General features: G+C 34.7%; 1 protein-coding gene across 2 annotated transcripts in view; it reads right to left on the reverse strand.

Annotated features, from left to right (window-relative positions):
• The window catches only part of LOC121419079 (dynein heavy chain 6, axonemal-like), a 75,770-nt gene that overhangs the window by 50,761 nt on the left and 6,449 nt on the right, over nt 1-18,560 (reverse strand). The window contains exons 6-27 of one of the 2 annotated variants that reach the window (XM_041613375.1): nt 17,787-17,816; nt 15,096-15,254; nt 14,667-14,779; nt 13,580-13,642; nt 12,645-12,912; nt 11,849-11,963; nt 11,187-11,432; nt 10,219-10,412; nt 9,570-9,682; nt 8,935-9,047; nt 8,019-8,112; nt 7,371-7,486; nt 6,764-6,987; nt 6,094-6,216; nt 5,505-5,678; nt 4,082-4,300; nt 3,595-3,681; nt 3,085-3,287; nt 2,268-2,500; nt 1,418-1,608; nt 645-725; nt 4-162 (exon numbers count right to left, since the gene is read on the reverse strand). In XM_041613375.1, the coding sequence (XP_041469309.1) occupies nt 4-162; nt 645-725; nt 1,418-1,608; nt 2,268-2,500; nt 3,085-3,287; nt 3,595-3,681; nt 4,082-4,300; nt 5,505-5,678; nt 6,094-6,216; nt 6,764-6,987; nt 7,371-7,486; nt 8,019-8,112; nt 8,935-9,047; nt 9,570-9,682; nt 10,219-10,412; nt 11,187-11,432; nt 11,849-11,963; nt 12,645-12,912; nt 13,580-13,642; nt 14,667-14,779; nt 15,096-15,254; nt 17,787-17,816 (3,318 nt within the window). The remainder of the gene's footprint in view (nt 1-3; nt 163-644; nt 726-1,417; nt 1,609-2,267; nt 2,501-3,084; nt 3,288-3,594; nt 3,682-4,081; nt 4,301-5,504; nt 5,679-6,093; nt 6,217-6,763; nt 6,988-7,370; nt 7,487-8,018; nt 8,113-8,934; nt 9,048-9,569; nt 9,683-10,218; nt 10,413-11,186; nt 11,433-11,848; nt 11,964-12,644; nt 12,913-13,579; nt 13,643-14,666; nt 14,780-15,095; nt 15,255-17,786; nt 17,817-18,560) is intronic. The other variant, XM_041613376.1, reaches the window with a different exon arrangement.

Raw genomic sequence — 18,560 nt, forward strand, 5'->3', positions numbered from 1 at the left:
TACCTTGATAGGAGTGACATATCTTGAGCCTCTGATGGTTCCAATGGTAACCTGACTCTCCTCCAACTGGGTCATGATGTCATCGGCTCCTGCAATGATGCTGAAGTCACGCCCACTGTGAGGCACCAGACGGAAGTCAGTCACTCTCCATAGATCAATTACCTGGTAAGAAATCAGGAGGAATCATATAATGATAATGGCCTCATTCTGTCCAGACATTTATTCAGGAAATTAATAATCTGAAGCTGTACAAAAGCAGCTCAAATTGACAACAGCAAAGACTTTTCTTTAATTGCTTATTTCTTTTTTTTCTTGATAAAATTTATGCAGCTGAAATAAATAGTAATGGATTAAGAATATATATGTTACAAATTTCGATGGAAAGACAGCGATAGGGCATTTTTCCTTATATTCAGTGATTATCTTCCTTCTCAAAAAACTTCAGAATCAAAGAAAAGTACCGGTAGTGAAAATTTAGTGAAAATGCTTATAAGTTTATAATATGTGTAGAATTATTACTTTTTACTCATAAAAATCTATAAAGGCTCTGAATCATACATTTTGGGCAAAATCACAAAATGGGGTCACTTTGTTTGACCCTAATGGGTGAACAGGGTTTGATGTGCAAGATGATGCAGTCTTACCTTATTCAACATGACCTCCAGTGTAGCTTCATTACTGGCTGTTGTGGATATATCATTGATCTGGTCTTTGTATTGGAACAGCTGTGAGAAAAATACAATGAAATGATAATATAGGATTTGTATAGTGCACGTATCCACCTTGCTAGGTGCTCAAGGTGCTCCTATATTACCAGGGAAAAAAATACACGGGGGCTTGGGGCAAATTCGCCCCCGAAATGCTCAAAGAGCCCCCGAAAATCTACATTTACTGCAATGTTAAAGCTTATCCAAAATTGCAGATTAAAGCAATAGGTTGTCAAAAGTAGCCCCTGAAAATAAAAAAAATATTTTTTTGCCTGTATATTACCCCGGCTAAGCTAGTCAACCAGTTCCGGTCGCCCAGCTTTTTTTTTTTGTTGTACTGAATACTGTAAATGATACATGGGTGATTCAACAAATAGATAGGATTGATCTACAGCTTCGTGTAATCGATTGTAACTACTAGTGAATCACCATCAGGCAGCAGTTGGGTTTTTTTTTCCATAGTATAGCAGGTGTTATATACTAGAATTACAACACCAAATTATTATTCGAAGACTTCTAAAACTATTTCTGGATTTTCAAACTAGATTTTGACTGGTTAAAAAATAAATTGATGAGTGTCCTTCATTCAGTAGTTCCTAATGAGAGAGATTACATCTAAAAATAATGAATTCATATAAAATAAAGATAATATTAGACATATTAAACATTTTTTTTTTCAGATGTGAAAGCATCATATATGGCTCTCATACCTGCAACTCAAGAAACTTTCCAAGAGTGAAGTTCTTGTCCCTGATGATGGCCCTACCAATCAGGTTCTGGATCTCTTGCCAATGCCTTGGCCTCAGAGCTGCATTCCTCAAGGCTGTAATGACAGGCATACCTTGCTTGAAGCTTAAGACACGCTCCTTCAGCCGAGGAAGGACTTCATTTGGTGGTAATCCTGAAGAAATATACACATTTTGTTAAAAATTATCATCTATGCTATGAAACTACCGAAACTGTTGACTACTAAACTCTGTAATATTATTATATAGGCTTTGTACAAAAACCATCCAGTCCGAAAAGCAAAGGAAGGAGATATAACAATCATTGTGGGCATTACTGTGGTCCATTACAGAATGAAATGCAATTATAGGCATTCAATAAAATCAAATGTAACTTGATTTTCCATCAATCAGAAGGAAGAATTTTGGGCATTCAAGTATCATCAACTATGAATAATTGTCAAACAATGTCTACATATCCTGCTTTCTGCTGTATTAGCTAATATACAGGCAATATGCATTTTGAGAGGATATGTTGGTCAGGGTTGACAAATTTGAAACTTTTCCACTTAAGAAAGTTAAATTCAGGGATGTATTATCTTTATGGCCTACTGTAACAGGTCTTCTGTAATTTGAGCTGCTTTTCATGTATGCATTATTTTATTGCCACCTCCATCTTCTCTACAATATTGCGAGAAGTGATATTATCACCAATATCAGCAATAATAAATCGCCTATCCAATACTGCCTAATCATTTAAATTTCAAAGTCACAATATTCTTATATCTCTATAATATTGTGCAGCAATACTCAATAACAACACATCTGCACTTACCTTTCTCCAACATGAACACCGTTTGGGTGAACTTGCTGACATTCTTCTGCATGATGTCCACATTGAGGCCATCAAACTGAGTCTCTGTCCAGTCTTCTACAAGGTTGCCCCATTCATCTGAGGATTCCCATAGGAGTTTCCTCAGCTGCAGCTCTCGCTCTATCTCCGAAAGCTCGGAAAGGATCTGCTGGGCACTGGCACTGCGGTCGCTGTAGTCCGACATCATGATCTCTCTAAGGAAAGTGAATGGTCAGTTGTGAATTATTATTCAAGGGATTGGCATAGTAGGGTAGAGAATGAATAATTCTTTCTGTATAAGGGTCTTTCTGTATAAAGATGACAATGTATTTTGCAAAATGACAATGGCATTTTACATGCACATACCATATAGCAAAGACAATACAACTGTAACATGATTCCTGAATAGAAAAAATATTAGTAAATAGGCAACTATTATCAGTAAAACCCAACATAACAAGGAATTTAAATCTTTTTGAGTTTCTACATTTGTAAGACCTTAAATCATCAAAAGAAAGTGACTTAATTCCAAGTTACATGCCCTGCACACAAAATGCATTCATGGGTCCACAGACACAAGTTTGCCCTGATCATTGAAGATTTTTCTTTCAGAAATTTTGAATGTGGAGGGTATCTGAAGACTCAACAGCAATCCTAAAATTTACAGTGGATTCTGCTTTCCCATCATACTCGTCCTAAATAAAATGTAAAAAGACTTTGCAAGCTCACCTTCCATATAAATTACGTTTTGCTTTGTAACATTAATAATCATCTCCTGAAAGCAGGAAAGTAAACTTACTCTGAGATGCCTTTCATCTTGTTCTGAGTGGAGATGGAGCTACCAAACCTATCCTGGTAGCTGGCATAGCTCCTAGCCTTGCCTGACACAGCATTGAGCTCATCATTCAGTAGTTTCAGGTTCTCCATGGCAACCACTGCCAGGGTATCTGCACTGAGCAGGGTTGGAGCCTGAACCCGGTTACGGATGTCATATGCCTCAGACTGTCAAAGGGAATAGATGATGTGGATAGATAACAACAGACATTTATGAAGTATTCATGAAGCTTTTGTATGGGGCTAATGGGGTAATGTGGTGTTTGATGCATATATGCAGTTTGTACAAATTATCATTTCAAAATGAAATACAACTCAACAGATGTAAATTACTAGCACTTGAGCTACATCAATGAAAACAGGTTTTTTTTTTTAAAAAGGGCTTCTATGATATAAACTAACATTTAGAGATGGAATTATGGTTGTAAATCTGAAGGAAAAAAAACATTACAAATAGAGGCAAAGTTGAACTCACCAGAAGTCCTTGAATATGAATATTGAGATCATCACTGAACTTGCTGATATTCTCATCCTTCTTAGCTTCACAATATATGATGGTGGACTGCGCAAATAAAACAAGGCAGAACAAAATAGACATCAACTTACTTTGCATTACAGAATCCTGTCAATGGAAGAGTGCATTTATCCAGAATATGAATCTGCAAGTAATTCACGGATACTCATAAACAAGCATTGCAAATATATCTGCTTTTCTACATACCCCCTCCATCTCCCCACTCTCTTTTTCACTTGCTCTATCTCTCTTTCTCTCACTCCTTCCTTCTTTATGTTCTCTCTTCCTTTGTTTCTCTGCTCCATCTCCTCTTGCTCCCTCTCTCTTACTCTCTTTATTTCTCTTGCTTCCTCCCCCTCTTGCACTCTCCTCCTGTCTCTCTCTACTCCACGTGAACTCAACTCACTATCCTTCCATCCATCTTGCCTTCTATCTCTCAAAACCATACCTTAAGATGCTGGAAGCTTGGCATGAGTGTCTGATACAAGGCCAGCTCCTCAGGCTCTATGGGGACATCAAAGTCTTTAGCAATGGTGAAGAGTCTTGTCACTACAAAGTATTCCTTCTCCAGGGACGGTAACTCTGATCCCATTCGAGAGAGGAATGATAGATGTTCCACAAACTCTTCCACAGACTGGGGCATGTGGTCCAGCTTCTTGGAGGCACTCTGTTATGATACAAAATGAAGAGATCACTATCTATTGGCTGTACTCATAATTAAAATATCAATAATTCTCTTGGGTAAAATGACTTGATCCCTCCAATTGGGGAAAAATCAATTTTTTGTTTTATTGTCAAGATAATTGTGATATCTTGTCCGAATCCCAGCTTACTATAATAAAATATTTAGCCACTATTCCATGGGTAACTATCACACTGACTACAAGTCAGCCATTTGTTATTTTTGCTCTCCTAAACATTTCAATTTTTAGATACAAGATTCTGGCACCTCAGGAGAAATATAATATCCCTCTCTTGACATCAGACTCCTCATCAATTGCTAGTATTAATATTACAACTTTGACAAGCACTGAATAGTGATTCATTTTCAATCATCTACACCCATCACAGTCTTACTGACTGTTAGGGGACATAATAGGACAACTCACTTTGTGCAAACCTTTCTCAAGTATTTGTCTACCCAGAGATCACCTTACCCAACTCTTTCAACAGCAAATTCTGGGATATTGTGGGAGTTGTCCTGTAATAAAACTATTTGTAGAACACAGAATATTTTCTGCCTCCTCCACTCTGTGATTTCCTATTAAAGGATGGTCAAAGCTGAAAATATTTATATCTTATTACATAGAGTAGAATTCACCGAGCAAAATGCCGAAAATTTCATCAAAATCGGATAACAAATAACAAAGTTATTGAAGTTTAAAGTTTTGCCATATTTTGTGAAAACAGTCATCATGAATATTCATTAGGTGTACTGATGATGTAACATCCCCACTTTCCGTTTTATGTTATTACATAAAATCTTATTTTTTTCATTATTTCATACTTGTGTGAATAATATTTCTCCTTCATAATGAAATAAGTTGAAGCAATAAATATCCAATGCTCTAAATTATTTGTCAATCCAATTTTTCTAGTTCATATAATAAAATACAAAAAACAAGTGGGGATGTGACATCATCATATTCATGACTGTTTTCACAAAATATTGCTAAAATCTAAAATTCAATTACTTTGTTATTTGTTATCCAATTTTGATGAAATTTTCAGCATTTTGCTCAGTGTATTCTACTCTATTTATTAAGCAATAAATATCAGCCTGGACCATCCCTTTAACTTCAATTTCGTGAGGTAACTAAGAGTGGTATTACAAGAATGTCCAGACTGGATTGGAACAAGATTCTTCTTACCTTGATGACTTTGAGGAGGTTCTCATTGCGTCTATTAGCAATCTGTGGAAGTCTCCTGACTACAGCCACCATGACATCAGTAGGGTAAGGAAGACAGGTCTTCTGAAAGTTGTGAACCAAGACATGGATCATCCCACTCCGACGTTCCTTCTCCATGTTTTCCATGGAATTAACCTACAACAGTATCAACAAAATGAAAGAAATACCAGGAATTAAATGATACTTTCTTGACAGGATTATTACAAGGGCCAAATTTAACACATAATACCCCTCAAATTTGCAACATTTACATATCCTTTTTTTTCTATAGTATGAAATATAAACACGAGGTCTTTTTAAAAAATGAATGAATAAAAAAAATATGGACATGGCCATCATCAAAAGCCAGAATCCAATACCAAGGGTGAAAACGTATCTGTAAGTGCTTATAGAGACATTGTCTGTGGGAAGTAAAAACTATGTACAGTGGAATAATATCATCTCAATCAGAATTGTGCACAAGCAAAACTATTCAACATCCCTTAAAGGCGTGGAATCCAATCCAAAACTGCCCCCACTGTTTTCAATAAATACTAAGGGCAGCATTTACCATTTCTGAGTGGGCTGAGAGAACATGGTTAAATTCTTCAGTAGTCCATTCTCGTTTTTGGAGTGAGCCCTCTACATCTACTCGTCTGGCCTGATCAACCATACCAGTATATGGTTCAAAATTCTGCAAAAAAATAAAGGTACATGAAATCTTAGGACTCACAAACCACACCAGCACAATACACTCCTTTTTTTTCAAAGAATTTAATTCATTGGTATACTTTAAAAAAAAGAAGATAATGTTATTTTCCTTTATACGTGAAAAAAAAATAGATGGAAGTGGATATCATTTTTTTATGGTGATTTATTTTGACTTTTTACATTTTTTTACACCATAACCAGGATCACCAGAATCATTAATTTATACAATCTTTGTAACTTCTCTATGATCCTTCCACTATTCTTGCAAATATTCTCACTTATGTTATGATTCAATTATTTGAAATATTCCATATATCTTGATTTGTATGTTTTCATGAATGTATTTATGAAAGAAGTAATTAAGTTTCAATTTTAATATCAATTAAAATATAAACTTTCATTAATCACCATTACTACACATGACGAGTTACAATCAGCAATAAGTGATAAAAAATGTGAATAACTGTATAGGCGCTAATAATGATCACAAGCACTGCTGTATGAGATATATCAATTGTAGTTGTAATTACCTTGGCATATTCCTGAACTGAGTTGACATTCTCTGAGACTGCTTGGAGCACCTCTGTTACAGAGCTACCATACTCCCCATCCTCACCAAACAGAAGCTCTAGATCAGGCCAAGGTCGATGTTTCTCTTCATCATCCATACCCATGGTGGAGAGCTTCAGGTCATAGCGGGGAGGGCTCCAGAACACTTGGAGGTAGGGGTCACGGTGTAAGGCCTGGACTTGACCTAAAGTCAAAACCAATACCAAATATTGGGTGTAGAGGGCATAAAGGTGTTCTGTTTCATAATAAATTGTTTTCCAACCAACTGGGTGAAAAATCATTCAAATGATGATGGAACACTACAGAAACCACCACCACCACCTATAACAACATCAACAACCATGCATCAGGAAAATCTTTCATTTTCACTATTACAAATGAATTTGAAGGGCATTTCATCAATATTTTATGTCCAACAAGTTTATCAGATCTGACAACTTTCCTACACATTGATTGGCCCAGAAGCACAGTTCCTGTGGTAATTGTCAGATAAAACATACTTTGTTAGATGTACTATCCAACAAGATGTTCTATGCAACATTCCACTGATGATAATGCAATACTCACCCACTGTGTGTTCAAATCCAGCAATGAGACCTTTGACCTTTGACATGAACTGTTCTCTTGAAGGCTGTAGACTGATTGTCACTTTGCTCTGTACCTGATCAGTGTCCTTTTCATGTCTACGGAAATGAACAGTATCCATACAACAAAGATTGAAAGAGGCTTTTAAAGATGCTTAAGTGATTTACTTTGATTGACTTTAATGTAACTGGCCCTCACAAACCCATAAGAAGTTCATCTAAAGGCATGTTTACATTTCTGTGGTTCTGAATTAGCAGATCCTCATGGGTTTTTTTTTTAAGACACCTCACTTGATAAAAAAATCCTACAATCTGTAACCAATACAACTTTTTTATTCAATCTAAAAGAAATTCAGAGAGAGGTAATCACATAATCAAGAGAAAATGGGATTAAAGTTTGATGTTCACTCAAGCAAGAATATATTGTAAATGATTTGTTTAACTCCCAGAAATAAAACAAATAGTTTTAATATAAATACTTGCATATCATTTTCTACTGAATTATCCGGCCTTTACATTTCAACAGCAGGTAGAGGAAAATTGCTCTTTCAGGAAACTTAATCTTCTAAAGTTAAAATGACTATCTGGATTATTACAGAGAACAGTCATGCAATATTATCATAAAACTTACTCAACAGGATAGGCATATTTCTTGGATGGTTTTTGTTTGGTTTGTCCATCTTTGGATTCATCTGAAGAAGATGATGAGCTCTCACTTTCATGCCCTTAAAGATCACGCAAGACAGAATGTATTAGCAATTCAAATTGGATAAATCACCAATAATAGGGTCCAATAAAACACATTAAATTTCAAAGAAACAGAAAATAACAGCCCTGGACAAATCTAGATTATTTTAATTTCTACTGATCATGAGAACACTCCTGTTAAATCATTTTTTTCTAAACATATTGTGATTTACATGTGTGTTGTTTGGTGGCTCAGTTGATATGTCTCAGGACTAAGAACCTCAAGGTCTGGGGTTCGAATTCCACTGCAGCGCTCACATCTTTGGCAAGGCATTTATCTGCATTGCCACTCTCCACACAGGTGCAGTAAATGGGTACGTGGTAAGAAGGAATTCCTTGAATACTCGAGCATCCTTTAGGGTAGCTGTGCTAAAGCCGGGGTACTATTATGCAGCGATTTAAACTTTGCATCAAGCACTTTTTTATAGTGCATACTATTTATTTTTTAGGTGAAAGGGTTAAGATTATGCACTGAATTAATCTAATTTTCATTATTCAAGTGTTTATTTTGGGGGGGCTTTTTTTTACAGTGAACAGCATAGTATTCACAATAACTGGTTTTCCCATTGACTATTGAATTCTATAATTTCCATAGGCTTTGTACAGGGACTAACTTGATTCCAGATGGCAATGAGCCAAAGCAAGAGCATAATCACAAAACCTGCAGACAAGGTTTAAAGTGGATTATATTTTTGATCTTCCAAGCACATGCACCAATCAGGTAAGCATTATAAATACCACAAATCAGCCAAGCCAACAAATAGGTAACTTTTCTACAGGTTTCATGACACAGCAAATACCTGAATCTGAGTCACTGGAACTGCTCTCATCGTCACTACTGCTTGAGGATTCGTGGAAGGTCACAACCTTCTTCTTTCCTCTATCTCGGGAATGTTTACCACTTTTCTTGTTCCTGCAATTTAATTAGAAGAAATTTCTTTCTTAAACTTTTAAATACTGAGATTTGTATTTTCTATAGGCTTTGTACAAAGATCATCTGGTTCTAGTAGCAGAGGGTGAAATGGGGCCTGTCCTCTCAAGAGGATCATAGGTTTATGTGATCGAGTGTTAGCTTTGCAACAACTAAGTTTCAACTGGGAGTATTTCATAAAACAAATGGTCATTGATTTTCACTGACTATTGTTAGAAGCTACAGAAATCCTTGCATCCGATTGGATGAGAGCAGATTAGTCAGTGGAAATCACTGACTAAGCTCTTCATGAAATGCTCCCCAGGACAGGATTACGAAGAATCTCGACATTAATCTACCTTTGCCAATGGGTACCCAGTAGGATACATTCCAGATAGCAGAGCTAAAATGTGTATACTAAGGCAAATAACAGATGATCGGTGAAATGACACATTATTTCTATGTATCGACGGCTAAGAATATAATAGGCCTACTATATTGTTTTGAAAAGGCCATAGAACTTACGACGGTCCAGACTGGTGTTTCTCTAATGGAGGGACATTAAGCACCAACTGAATCTGGAAGACAGGATCAGGAGGCATCTCTACTATCTCTTGTCTCTTTAGATCATCTAGAATCTGGAAATCATCATATAATAAAAGACTTGGTGTGAATTATAGCATTTTCCTGAAGCTAATCTTATTAATATATAACACTAACAACCAAAGCCCAATTCAGCTTCTACAATTCTTAGATCCTGTACCAAATCAGGGGCCACTATTAACACAAAGCTTAGAAATTATCGTAGAATATTTTTCTATAATTGATTGCATTGGTTACAATGTACAATCAATTGTGAAAATCGAGGGTACGATTAATCACTAACCTTTGTGTTATTGTACCAAAATCAGAATACCTGGCTAAGTTGTAGGTAAAGGGCATTGATCACTAATACATATGAGAGGTAAAATGGTGATCATTGAAACAAAACATGTCAATTTACCAATATGACTAATTTCCAAACACTAAAAAGAATTTGATTTCTAACTACCAAAGCCGCCAAGACACCAGTGTTTCCATCAAAATACCAACGCTATTCAAAATATTTATTAGACTGGTGTACATGACCAAACATGCAAAAAAGGTTAATGTGAGACTTTTAAGACTATCCTACCTGATCTATATTGACAGGCTGTGCTTTCTCCTCAATCTTGTTAAAGTCATATTTGGGAACCTCTGCAGGTGGTTTGGTTGGTTGACCTTTGACCTTCTTCTTGCTGTGACCCACTTCCTCTGTTTCAGGTCTGGCTGATTCAGGGGTGCTTGATCGACTTTCCAAGTCTAAGGTGGCAAGCCTCCTTGAAAAACCTTGAGAGTAATATATTATAAGGGGAATCATAATAATAATGTGTTTAGTATTACTCTTATGAATTAAATGATCCATATTTCCTTCATTTTTTAAAAAACAATTTCATCAAAATCGGATGCAAAATAAGAAAGTTATGGCATTTTAAAGTTTCGCTCCTATTCACAAAACAGTTCTTTGCACATCTCGGTCGGTATACAAATGAGGGACTGATGACATCACTCACTCACTATTTCTTTTGTATTTTATTATATGAAATATTTTTATTTTCTCGTCATTGCCATGTGACATGAAGTTTCATTCCTCCCTGACCACGTGGAATTACATTATTTTAATATTTTGTGCTTCAGGCAAGGGGGTCCTAATCGCCAAATTCGTAAAAATTGAAATATTGTATAATTCAAACAATTGAAAAAAAAAGAAATAGTGAGTGAGTGACATCACTGACATTCTCATTTGGATGTAACTGGCTCGTTCATATAACTTTTTTGTTAAAAATAAGTGAAATGTCATAACTTTATTATTTTACATCTGATTTTGATGAAATTTTCAGCATTGTACTTGTCTGATTTTTCTCTATTGATTCAAATCAACTTTTTTCTGAGGTGGACTTGACTTTTAAATCAATTTTCTGGTTAATTCCAGGTTATTTTTATTAACACAATTATTTTCATTTCATTATATCCATACAATGACTTTTATGCGCTTAAATATAAACAAAGAATCAGGTCAAATTTGCAGCAAGAACAAAAAAACATTTGTATCTGAATCCTCACCTCCCGTCTTCTTTTTTGGCCTATCCCCTTCCGCATCACTCCCGCTGTCTGATCCCTCGTCCTTCAGAGCTAGCTCCTCTCCAGTAGAGATGGACATCTGAAGGAACTCCCTCAGTAAGTGGACAGCGGTCTTGACCAGCCTATGAAGGAGGTCCAGGATGATGTAGTCTGTTGCATGGAGGAACTTTGCAAGACGGCCCAGGATGGCACGCCATTGCGCTATCTGTGTGTAGGTGGGACCATTACCTGCAAAATAGAGGTGACGTATTGGAATAGTTTCACAGATTAAAAAATGGACTTGGTTCAAACTTAAAGGGGTCTCAAAATAACATTTTTTATCATGGGAAAATATGAAATTGGTCACATGGTTTAGATCCATAACTGACATTTATATTGTGTGTAAGGTATTGGTAGTATCGTTAAAATTCAAACATAAGATTAAATCCTGATTCTTTCAAATTGCATAGATACCATTAACTTTGTATTTCATTAAGATTCAGAGCAACAATATCCGAAGCAAAAGGTGTGTTTTTAACTTCTCTTAGCTCCTAAGTATGCAGAACATGTTACAAGTAGATCAGTAACAGCTGGTTTGTTCATGCAAACTTTAAAAGTAGTAAAAGCAAATAAATTAAGACAAGGAGCTGGTGTGATGTTCTTACTCTTGTCATCTTTCTTGGATTTGTCCACTTTGTCTCTCTTGAGTTGAACCTTCTTTGTGAGTGGTCCCATGCCAGGATGAAATTTATGATTGATGCCTTCCATTTCAGCTACTTTCTATTAATTACATGCAAAAAATAATTCACCATTTGAGTGTCTCCATCAAAAATAATAGTTGAGGAAATGATTGAAGAAGGAATCTAACAGAATCCAACAAAATAACAATCAAGCATAAATCAAAATTATATGCCAAATAATCCTGATAGAAAATGAGTGATTTTTTAACTCAACTACATGGCTACTTGTTCTATGTTGATTATATTTGACGGACCAAGGACTAATTTCATTGATTTTATTTTTCCCTAACAGAATGATCATATTCTAGAAACAAAAAATTTAACAAATAGGTCGTATTCTCATAATTACCCTTGGTTTAGACTAAAAAAATAGTCAATGTCTCGGTTTTATCTCATTCATTTAATATCCATGACATGGACTATGTATCCACAATCATTAAAAATTCATTTTATAATCATCATTTTCTTATCACTTTATTGCACACATTTTCCTCTACAAAATTAAGTAATCTGTTCTTGCTGAATTAGCGAATAACTGTTGCTCCTTGGACTATATAATCCCTAGGTTTAATATTATCAGGGTCCAATAACACAAAGGTTGGTGATATACCTTGCAGTTGATTTTCACATTTGTACATGGTAGTCAATGCAATCAATTTTTATATGTTCTATGATGATTGCTATGCTTTTGTGTTACAGGCCACCGATGTGTTCATCTTACCACACAGCACTCCCAGGCAAGCTTGACAAACTTTTCCCTCATTCTTGATAACTGTAGATGAGCCGTCTCACACTGGTTAGCCTGGTTCTTACAGAACTCCCCCAAGGTCAATGTCTTATGATTGTCCAGGGCCACTAGACAAATGGCCTTTTCCCTTGTGCCCTGGCCGGTCATACTGCAGCAGGCTGACTCGCACTGGGCTCGGACATAGAGGAGACAGCGCTGGAGGATCTCATTGACGGTGAACAACTGCTTCTTCATAATGGTTCTAGGATTTACAAGAAATGAAATAAATAACTTGTTAACTACTATTCTTCAAATTCATACAGGTTTTATAAAGGGACCACTGGATTCTAGTAGGTTCTAGGTGGTTAACCATATAATTTGGCAGGATGGATCAAGATCTCAAGAGGAGAAAGATATATTTATGGCTTTTAGATTACGGATGATGAATAATCTAACACCTACTTTGATAAAGTTTCTTCAAATAAATAACAGTTCAAATGAGGTAGACAAATACTGGCAAAACAAGCTTTTAGCTTCCATAAATCCTCACACAAGCTTATGATGTTGAAATTTACAGTACTGACCATACAAGAACAGTCAGGGAAATGCAGGCTCGTACCTTCATCTTGTACCAGATGATGATGATGATGATGATGATGATGGTGATGATGATTATAAGTAAATTTCTCTCAATGCTGCATTTTCCTTATAAGTTTATGCATCATAAAAACATCAATATTGACAGAGAATGTTCTTGGAAGATCGAATTGTGCTGTTATGTGTGGAAAAACCATGTTCTATTGCCAATTTAAAAAAAATTAGTGATACTTTCATTAGAAATATTTTAGTACTGAACAAAAGGTGCAGATGCAATAAAAATGAGAAAACATGGAATAGAATTTTATGAAGGAAAATGGGCAGGTACTTACTTTGCGGTTGCATTCTTAGCTGCCCGGACATTTATTTTCCACACATTGAATGCTTTCCATATCCTAAAGCACATAGATGAAAACAATACAGATGATAATATTGAGGAAAAGACAATATCATCATCAAGCTCAACTTGAATGTATCTTGATTTACAGAAATCTTTCTACAGAATCAACACATGACATGCAGGTTTCCTCAAGAAATCTATTGTACATGAGGCAAAATATTACAACACTTTACACAAGACATATTATAAATTGATGAGGTAACTTCACTATAGGTTTTCCAATAGATAAAAAATGTTTCTATGCTTTAACAGTGTTTCAATCAACATAACTCAATCATTCTTGTCTCTTTTCAACTCATGAATATATTTTCCCATATTTTCAAAACAACAAGTGGAATGCCTCTGGCAGTCTTACCTGCATCTCACGATTCAATATAGCAGCAGTGCTGACTTTGAAAACTACTATAAACTCGCACAAGATGTTCAGTGATACTTGTTTACTCTTATGTCCATGTTTTATGAACTAGACCAATACACTTTAATACAGAGATATGATGGTAATTCAACAAATACCCCCAACATGGCCAAATTTTATTGACCTTACATGACCTTGATCATGTGACTTGAAACTCACACAGGATGTTCAGTGATACTTGATTACTCTTATGTCCAAGTTTTATGAACTAGACCAATATACTTTCAAAGTTATGATGGTAATTCAACAAATACCCCCAACATGGCCAAAGATTATTGACCTTACATGACCTTTGACCTTGATCATGTGACTTGAAACTCACACAGGATGTTCAGTGATACTTGATTACTCTTATGTCCAAGTTTCATGAGTCAGATCCATAAACTTTTAAAGTTATGATGGTAATTCAACAGACACCCCCATTATGGCCAAAGTTCATTGACCTTAGATCTTGGTCATGTGAGACAAAAATCAGGACTCAAAATAAAATAAAAACATCTCAATATTCTTTGAGATTTTACTCCCTTTACAAGTTGAGATATTAAAAATTGGCATTAAAGGAGGAGGAAATTTTTGTTTGAAGCAAAGAGATTGAATCACTTACCTAAATTTGACAAACACAGACTGAGTATTAATGGCAGAGAAAAGCCTTCTCTCGTACTGCCATTGCATTGTGGGTGTGATGTCATCATACTCATTTTCTCCCTCTTCAATATGCTAAAAATAAAAGAATAGTACGTAAGTGATATTAAGATCATATGACATTTTGCCAAGTGAATCTAACAACATTTAATGTATTATAATCATTTCATCATACATGTATCATATAAATTGGAGACATATAAAGTACAATGTCATCAAAACAATCTTTCCGACTTAATCAAACATATCAAATTCTTTTCTGATGAACTGTCCATCTTGTATCCCTTCAAAAAGGTGATCATATCTCAAAGAGACATTTCAAACATGGATCTTTACAAATTTCTACAATACATTGAATTTCAATCTCTTTCATTCTCTATCACACACTCACCAATGTAACAAAAGTTGCACTGGCAGTGAAGTGAAGCTTGGATGTTCTGGCCTCGTTGGGTGAAACAACTTGGAGATCATAAGGGTTGTAGCGCCCTCTTTGATCATGCCGATTCCGGGGTAATGCATAGACAAACTGTGACTTGTTCTTTGGAATTTCCTGTGAATTTAGAAATCAAAATATTACAATATAAATAATTTTGCACAAAAATATCATATAATAATATGAAACAAACATATATAATGACCACAATGATGGCATTTAGTATAGAATTACCGGGTAATCTAAATAATTTGATCATTAGTTTGTTTTTTTCTTGGCAAATTAAAAAATACTGAATGATATATGTCACCAACTTCAGAAAGAAATAAACTAAGGCAATTTGTAAGTACCATATTTACAGGGCTCAGCAGTCAATTGAAAAAACAAGGTTTTCATGGTACATGTAGTTACAGAATGGTTAAATTACCATAATACCACTAACAGGCTACAAATGAAAGTAAAATATTTTTTAAAAATTTCATTTGACGATTATCACCAATGTACATTGAAACAATAGATAACCTTAAAAAGCATTTTAAATAAAGTGAATACCATTTTCTTCTATATTCTCATCTTCATTCTTAATACCAGCAAGAAAAATCAATCTACAAACTATAAAGATAAGGGTCTAACAAAAAAGAAATGCAATCACTTTTAAAGATGAAAGGGCAAGACAACTGAAATCTACTAGTAAGAATCAATCTAGAGAAATTAAAGAGTCTGTCTACATTCTATACACACAAGAAAATAAAATGGAAAATAAAGTGGAATGCAAACAAAATGTATGAGGTAGATCTCTCCCAAATAAACGATAAACATGAGAAGCTATGAACAATTCTGACAAGTTTTAGTGGTTGCACTTCATTAAAAGTAAAGCTACTAGATTAAATGGAAAGGAGCTACGAAAAAGATGAAAAAATATGAAATTCCTGTCATAGTATTTCTCTGAAAAGGTAATCTCTGTCATTGCCTTCATATACATGTATATGACCTAAGAAAATAAATCTGTAACAGTTAAGGTGACCATTTTGTATAGTACCATGTACATGTTTTATATTTGTGCAGTGCATGACATGTGACTCTGAAGAACTGAGACACTTAATCATCATTTCTGTGATTCCAATACCTTACAGCAAACACAAATTCATGTTTGTATCCATAAACAGCCTTTCACTATCAGTTTAATGTAGATCCTTCTCAAAGTTGAGACTCGATCACAACAAAAACTTAACTTTATTTAATTTTGTTTTGCTCCTTTGATTTCTCGAAAAGAGTTGACATCTATTTTGTTTTCAAGATCATCACTCCATATTTATAATTCAATTAAAATAGCGTTTGTGGCAGGTAAAATATCTTTATCATTATATCAGGGATGTTTTGAAATTGAGACTATTGTTTACTGCTTACTTTTCATCATGAAGTATCCAATACAATAATTCATTCAAGAAGATTTCAAACGTCAATAGACATTATCTTTGTCTCTATGTTCCTAGGAATGAAGCAAATTAACCTTTCTTTAAATTAACTTAATATACAAAAAAAGTTTGTGAGTATTTTGCATAAACTGAAAGTATGATTCAGGTAACTGTGAAGAAAAATGTATCTGAAATACCATCGGATTCCATTAGAAACTCTAGGGTTTCAAACTACCTTATGAACCATTTTTCAAGAGGAAAAAAGGAAAGAGCCTTGAAAAAGAGATTTGAAAAGAATATGCCAAGCAAGCAAGAAAGAAAACATAGAATATACTTCAAAATAAAGGGATCCATAGGAAACCATGATCTACTTTATGTAATTCATGATTAACTGTACCTAACTAGGATGGAAATGATTAGATTCATCTAAAAAAAAAAACCAAGTTCGATTTTCATGTAATATTCTCTAAAACAACTTCAAATAAAGAGATCATTCACAACTAATTCTTTGCAACATCCAAATAACAATTGAACTAAATTTAAGAACTTTGAAATACAAATGAATTTAGATTTTGACTTGGTGATTTGGGAAAAGCTTAACTAAATGCTACATTCTTTCTATCTAAATCAAATGCAAACAGTCCATAAAAATCTCTACAATCACACTATATATAATTTCACAAATAGAGCAAGTGTCTATTAAACTACATGTACATAATACCAGGGAGGAGTCAAGATAGAAACAAACCAAAAACAGACAAAAGAATGCTGCACAATTTTCAAATATCTACTGATCAATTTCATAGATTTTACAAATCTATTTTATACAATATTCCCTACTTTACCATAATTCTTTGGTGGCAATGATAATTCATTTTCAATTAGAAAATTAGCATTTTTTTAGTGGAATGCAACATTCTATTGTCTTACAAGCAGTACACAACGCAGGACAGGAAACCTAACATAGAGCTGTGATTGATTCAATCAATCTCAACTATGGAATGCTAAAATATAATTATCTTGAAAGCAGCACTGTTTGGACCAATAAATATACTCCCTTCCTTTTGTCAACAGTGGAGACACACTTTGATAAAGAACAATGACATTGATATTATGGCTTTCCATAGTTGAGACTGATTGGATCAATCACACCTCTTCATAACACAGAGTCAAGGAATAACAAAGTTGAAGGGACTAGCTATTGGGGATAACAGCATATCACTTTATACTGTACCTCTAAATATTCTCGCACACCATCCTGGGTCTGAGTTGTATGATATTACATTTCAAGCACATGAGGTAAATACAAGATTGTCTGAATTATGGTTAAACTGTGTATATGACAATATAGTAATCACACATAATCACACTTCTATTGAATGGATCGTTGTTACCCAATAAGTATTACAGCTTGCATTTTACAGGCTAACTATCTTTCTTCTTTTTGTTTTAAACTAGAATTACAGAAAAAAATCAGCATTTGAATATGAAATTGACATCATTTTTATCTTACTTTTGCTGTGACTCTGCTCATAGAATAAAAGTACGAGGTACTGGTGGATGGGGGGGGCTAAAGCCAGCCCATCCCCCCCCCCTTTAAGAGGCAAAATTAAAATTTGCAATATAAAAATGCTGTTAAAACAGAAGTGTGCCCCCCTTTAAAAGTGAAGACCTTTTTTTTTTGCTCGTCAAATTTTTCTTCAGGAAAATGTGCCCCCCCCTTTTGGAAAATCCTGGAGCCGCCCCTAGAGTATGAGGTATAATAACATTGCAATACGAACAATTTTGTCTTAATTAGAACATCTGAAAAGTGAAATACAAATCTATTGTTTTGCAATTATCTTTAATGTAGGGGTTTGCTCTTTGCAGGGCTACATTTTGGGGGGGCATTACAATTATACACCACAAATTGCAAAAAAAAAATTCTTTTTATATTCAAAGTAACTTGATGATCAATTTCCAATGAATTTCAGAAAGGCAATATAACACCAAACAATTGATAATAAAA

The sequence above is a fragment of the Lytechinus variegatus genome, chromosome 7 (genome assembly GCF_018143015.1).
Source record: "Lytechinus variegatus isolate NC3 chromosome 7, Lvar_3.0, whole genome shotgun sequence".
Taxonomy (NCBI): Eukaryota; Metazoa; Echinodermata; class Echinoidea; order Temnopleuroida; family Toxopneustidae; genus Lytechinus; species Lytechinus variegatus.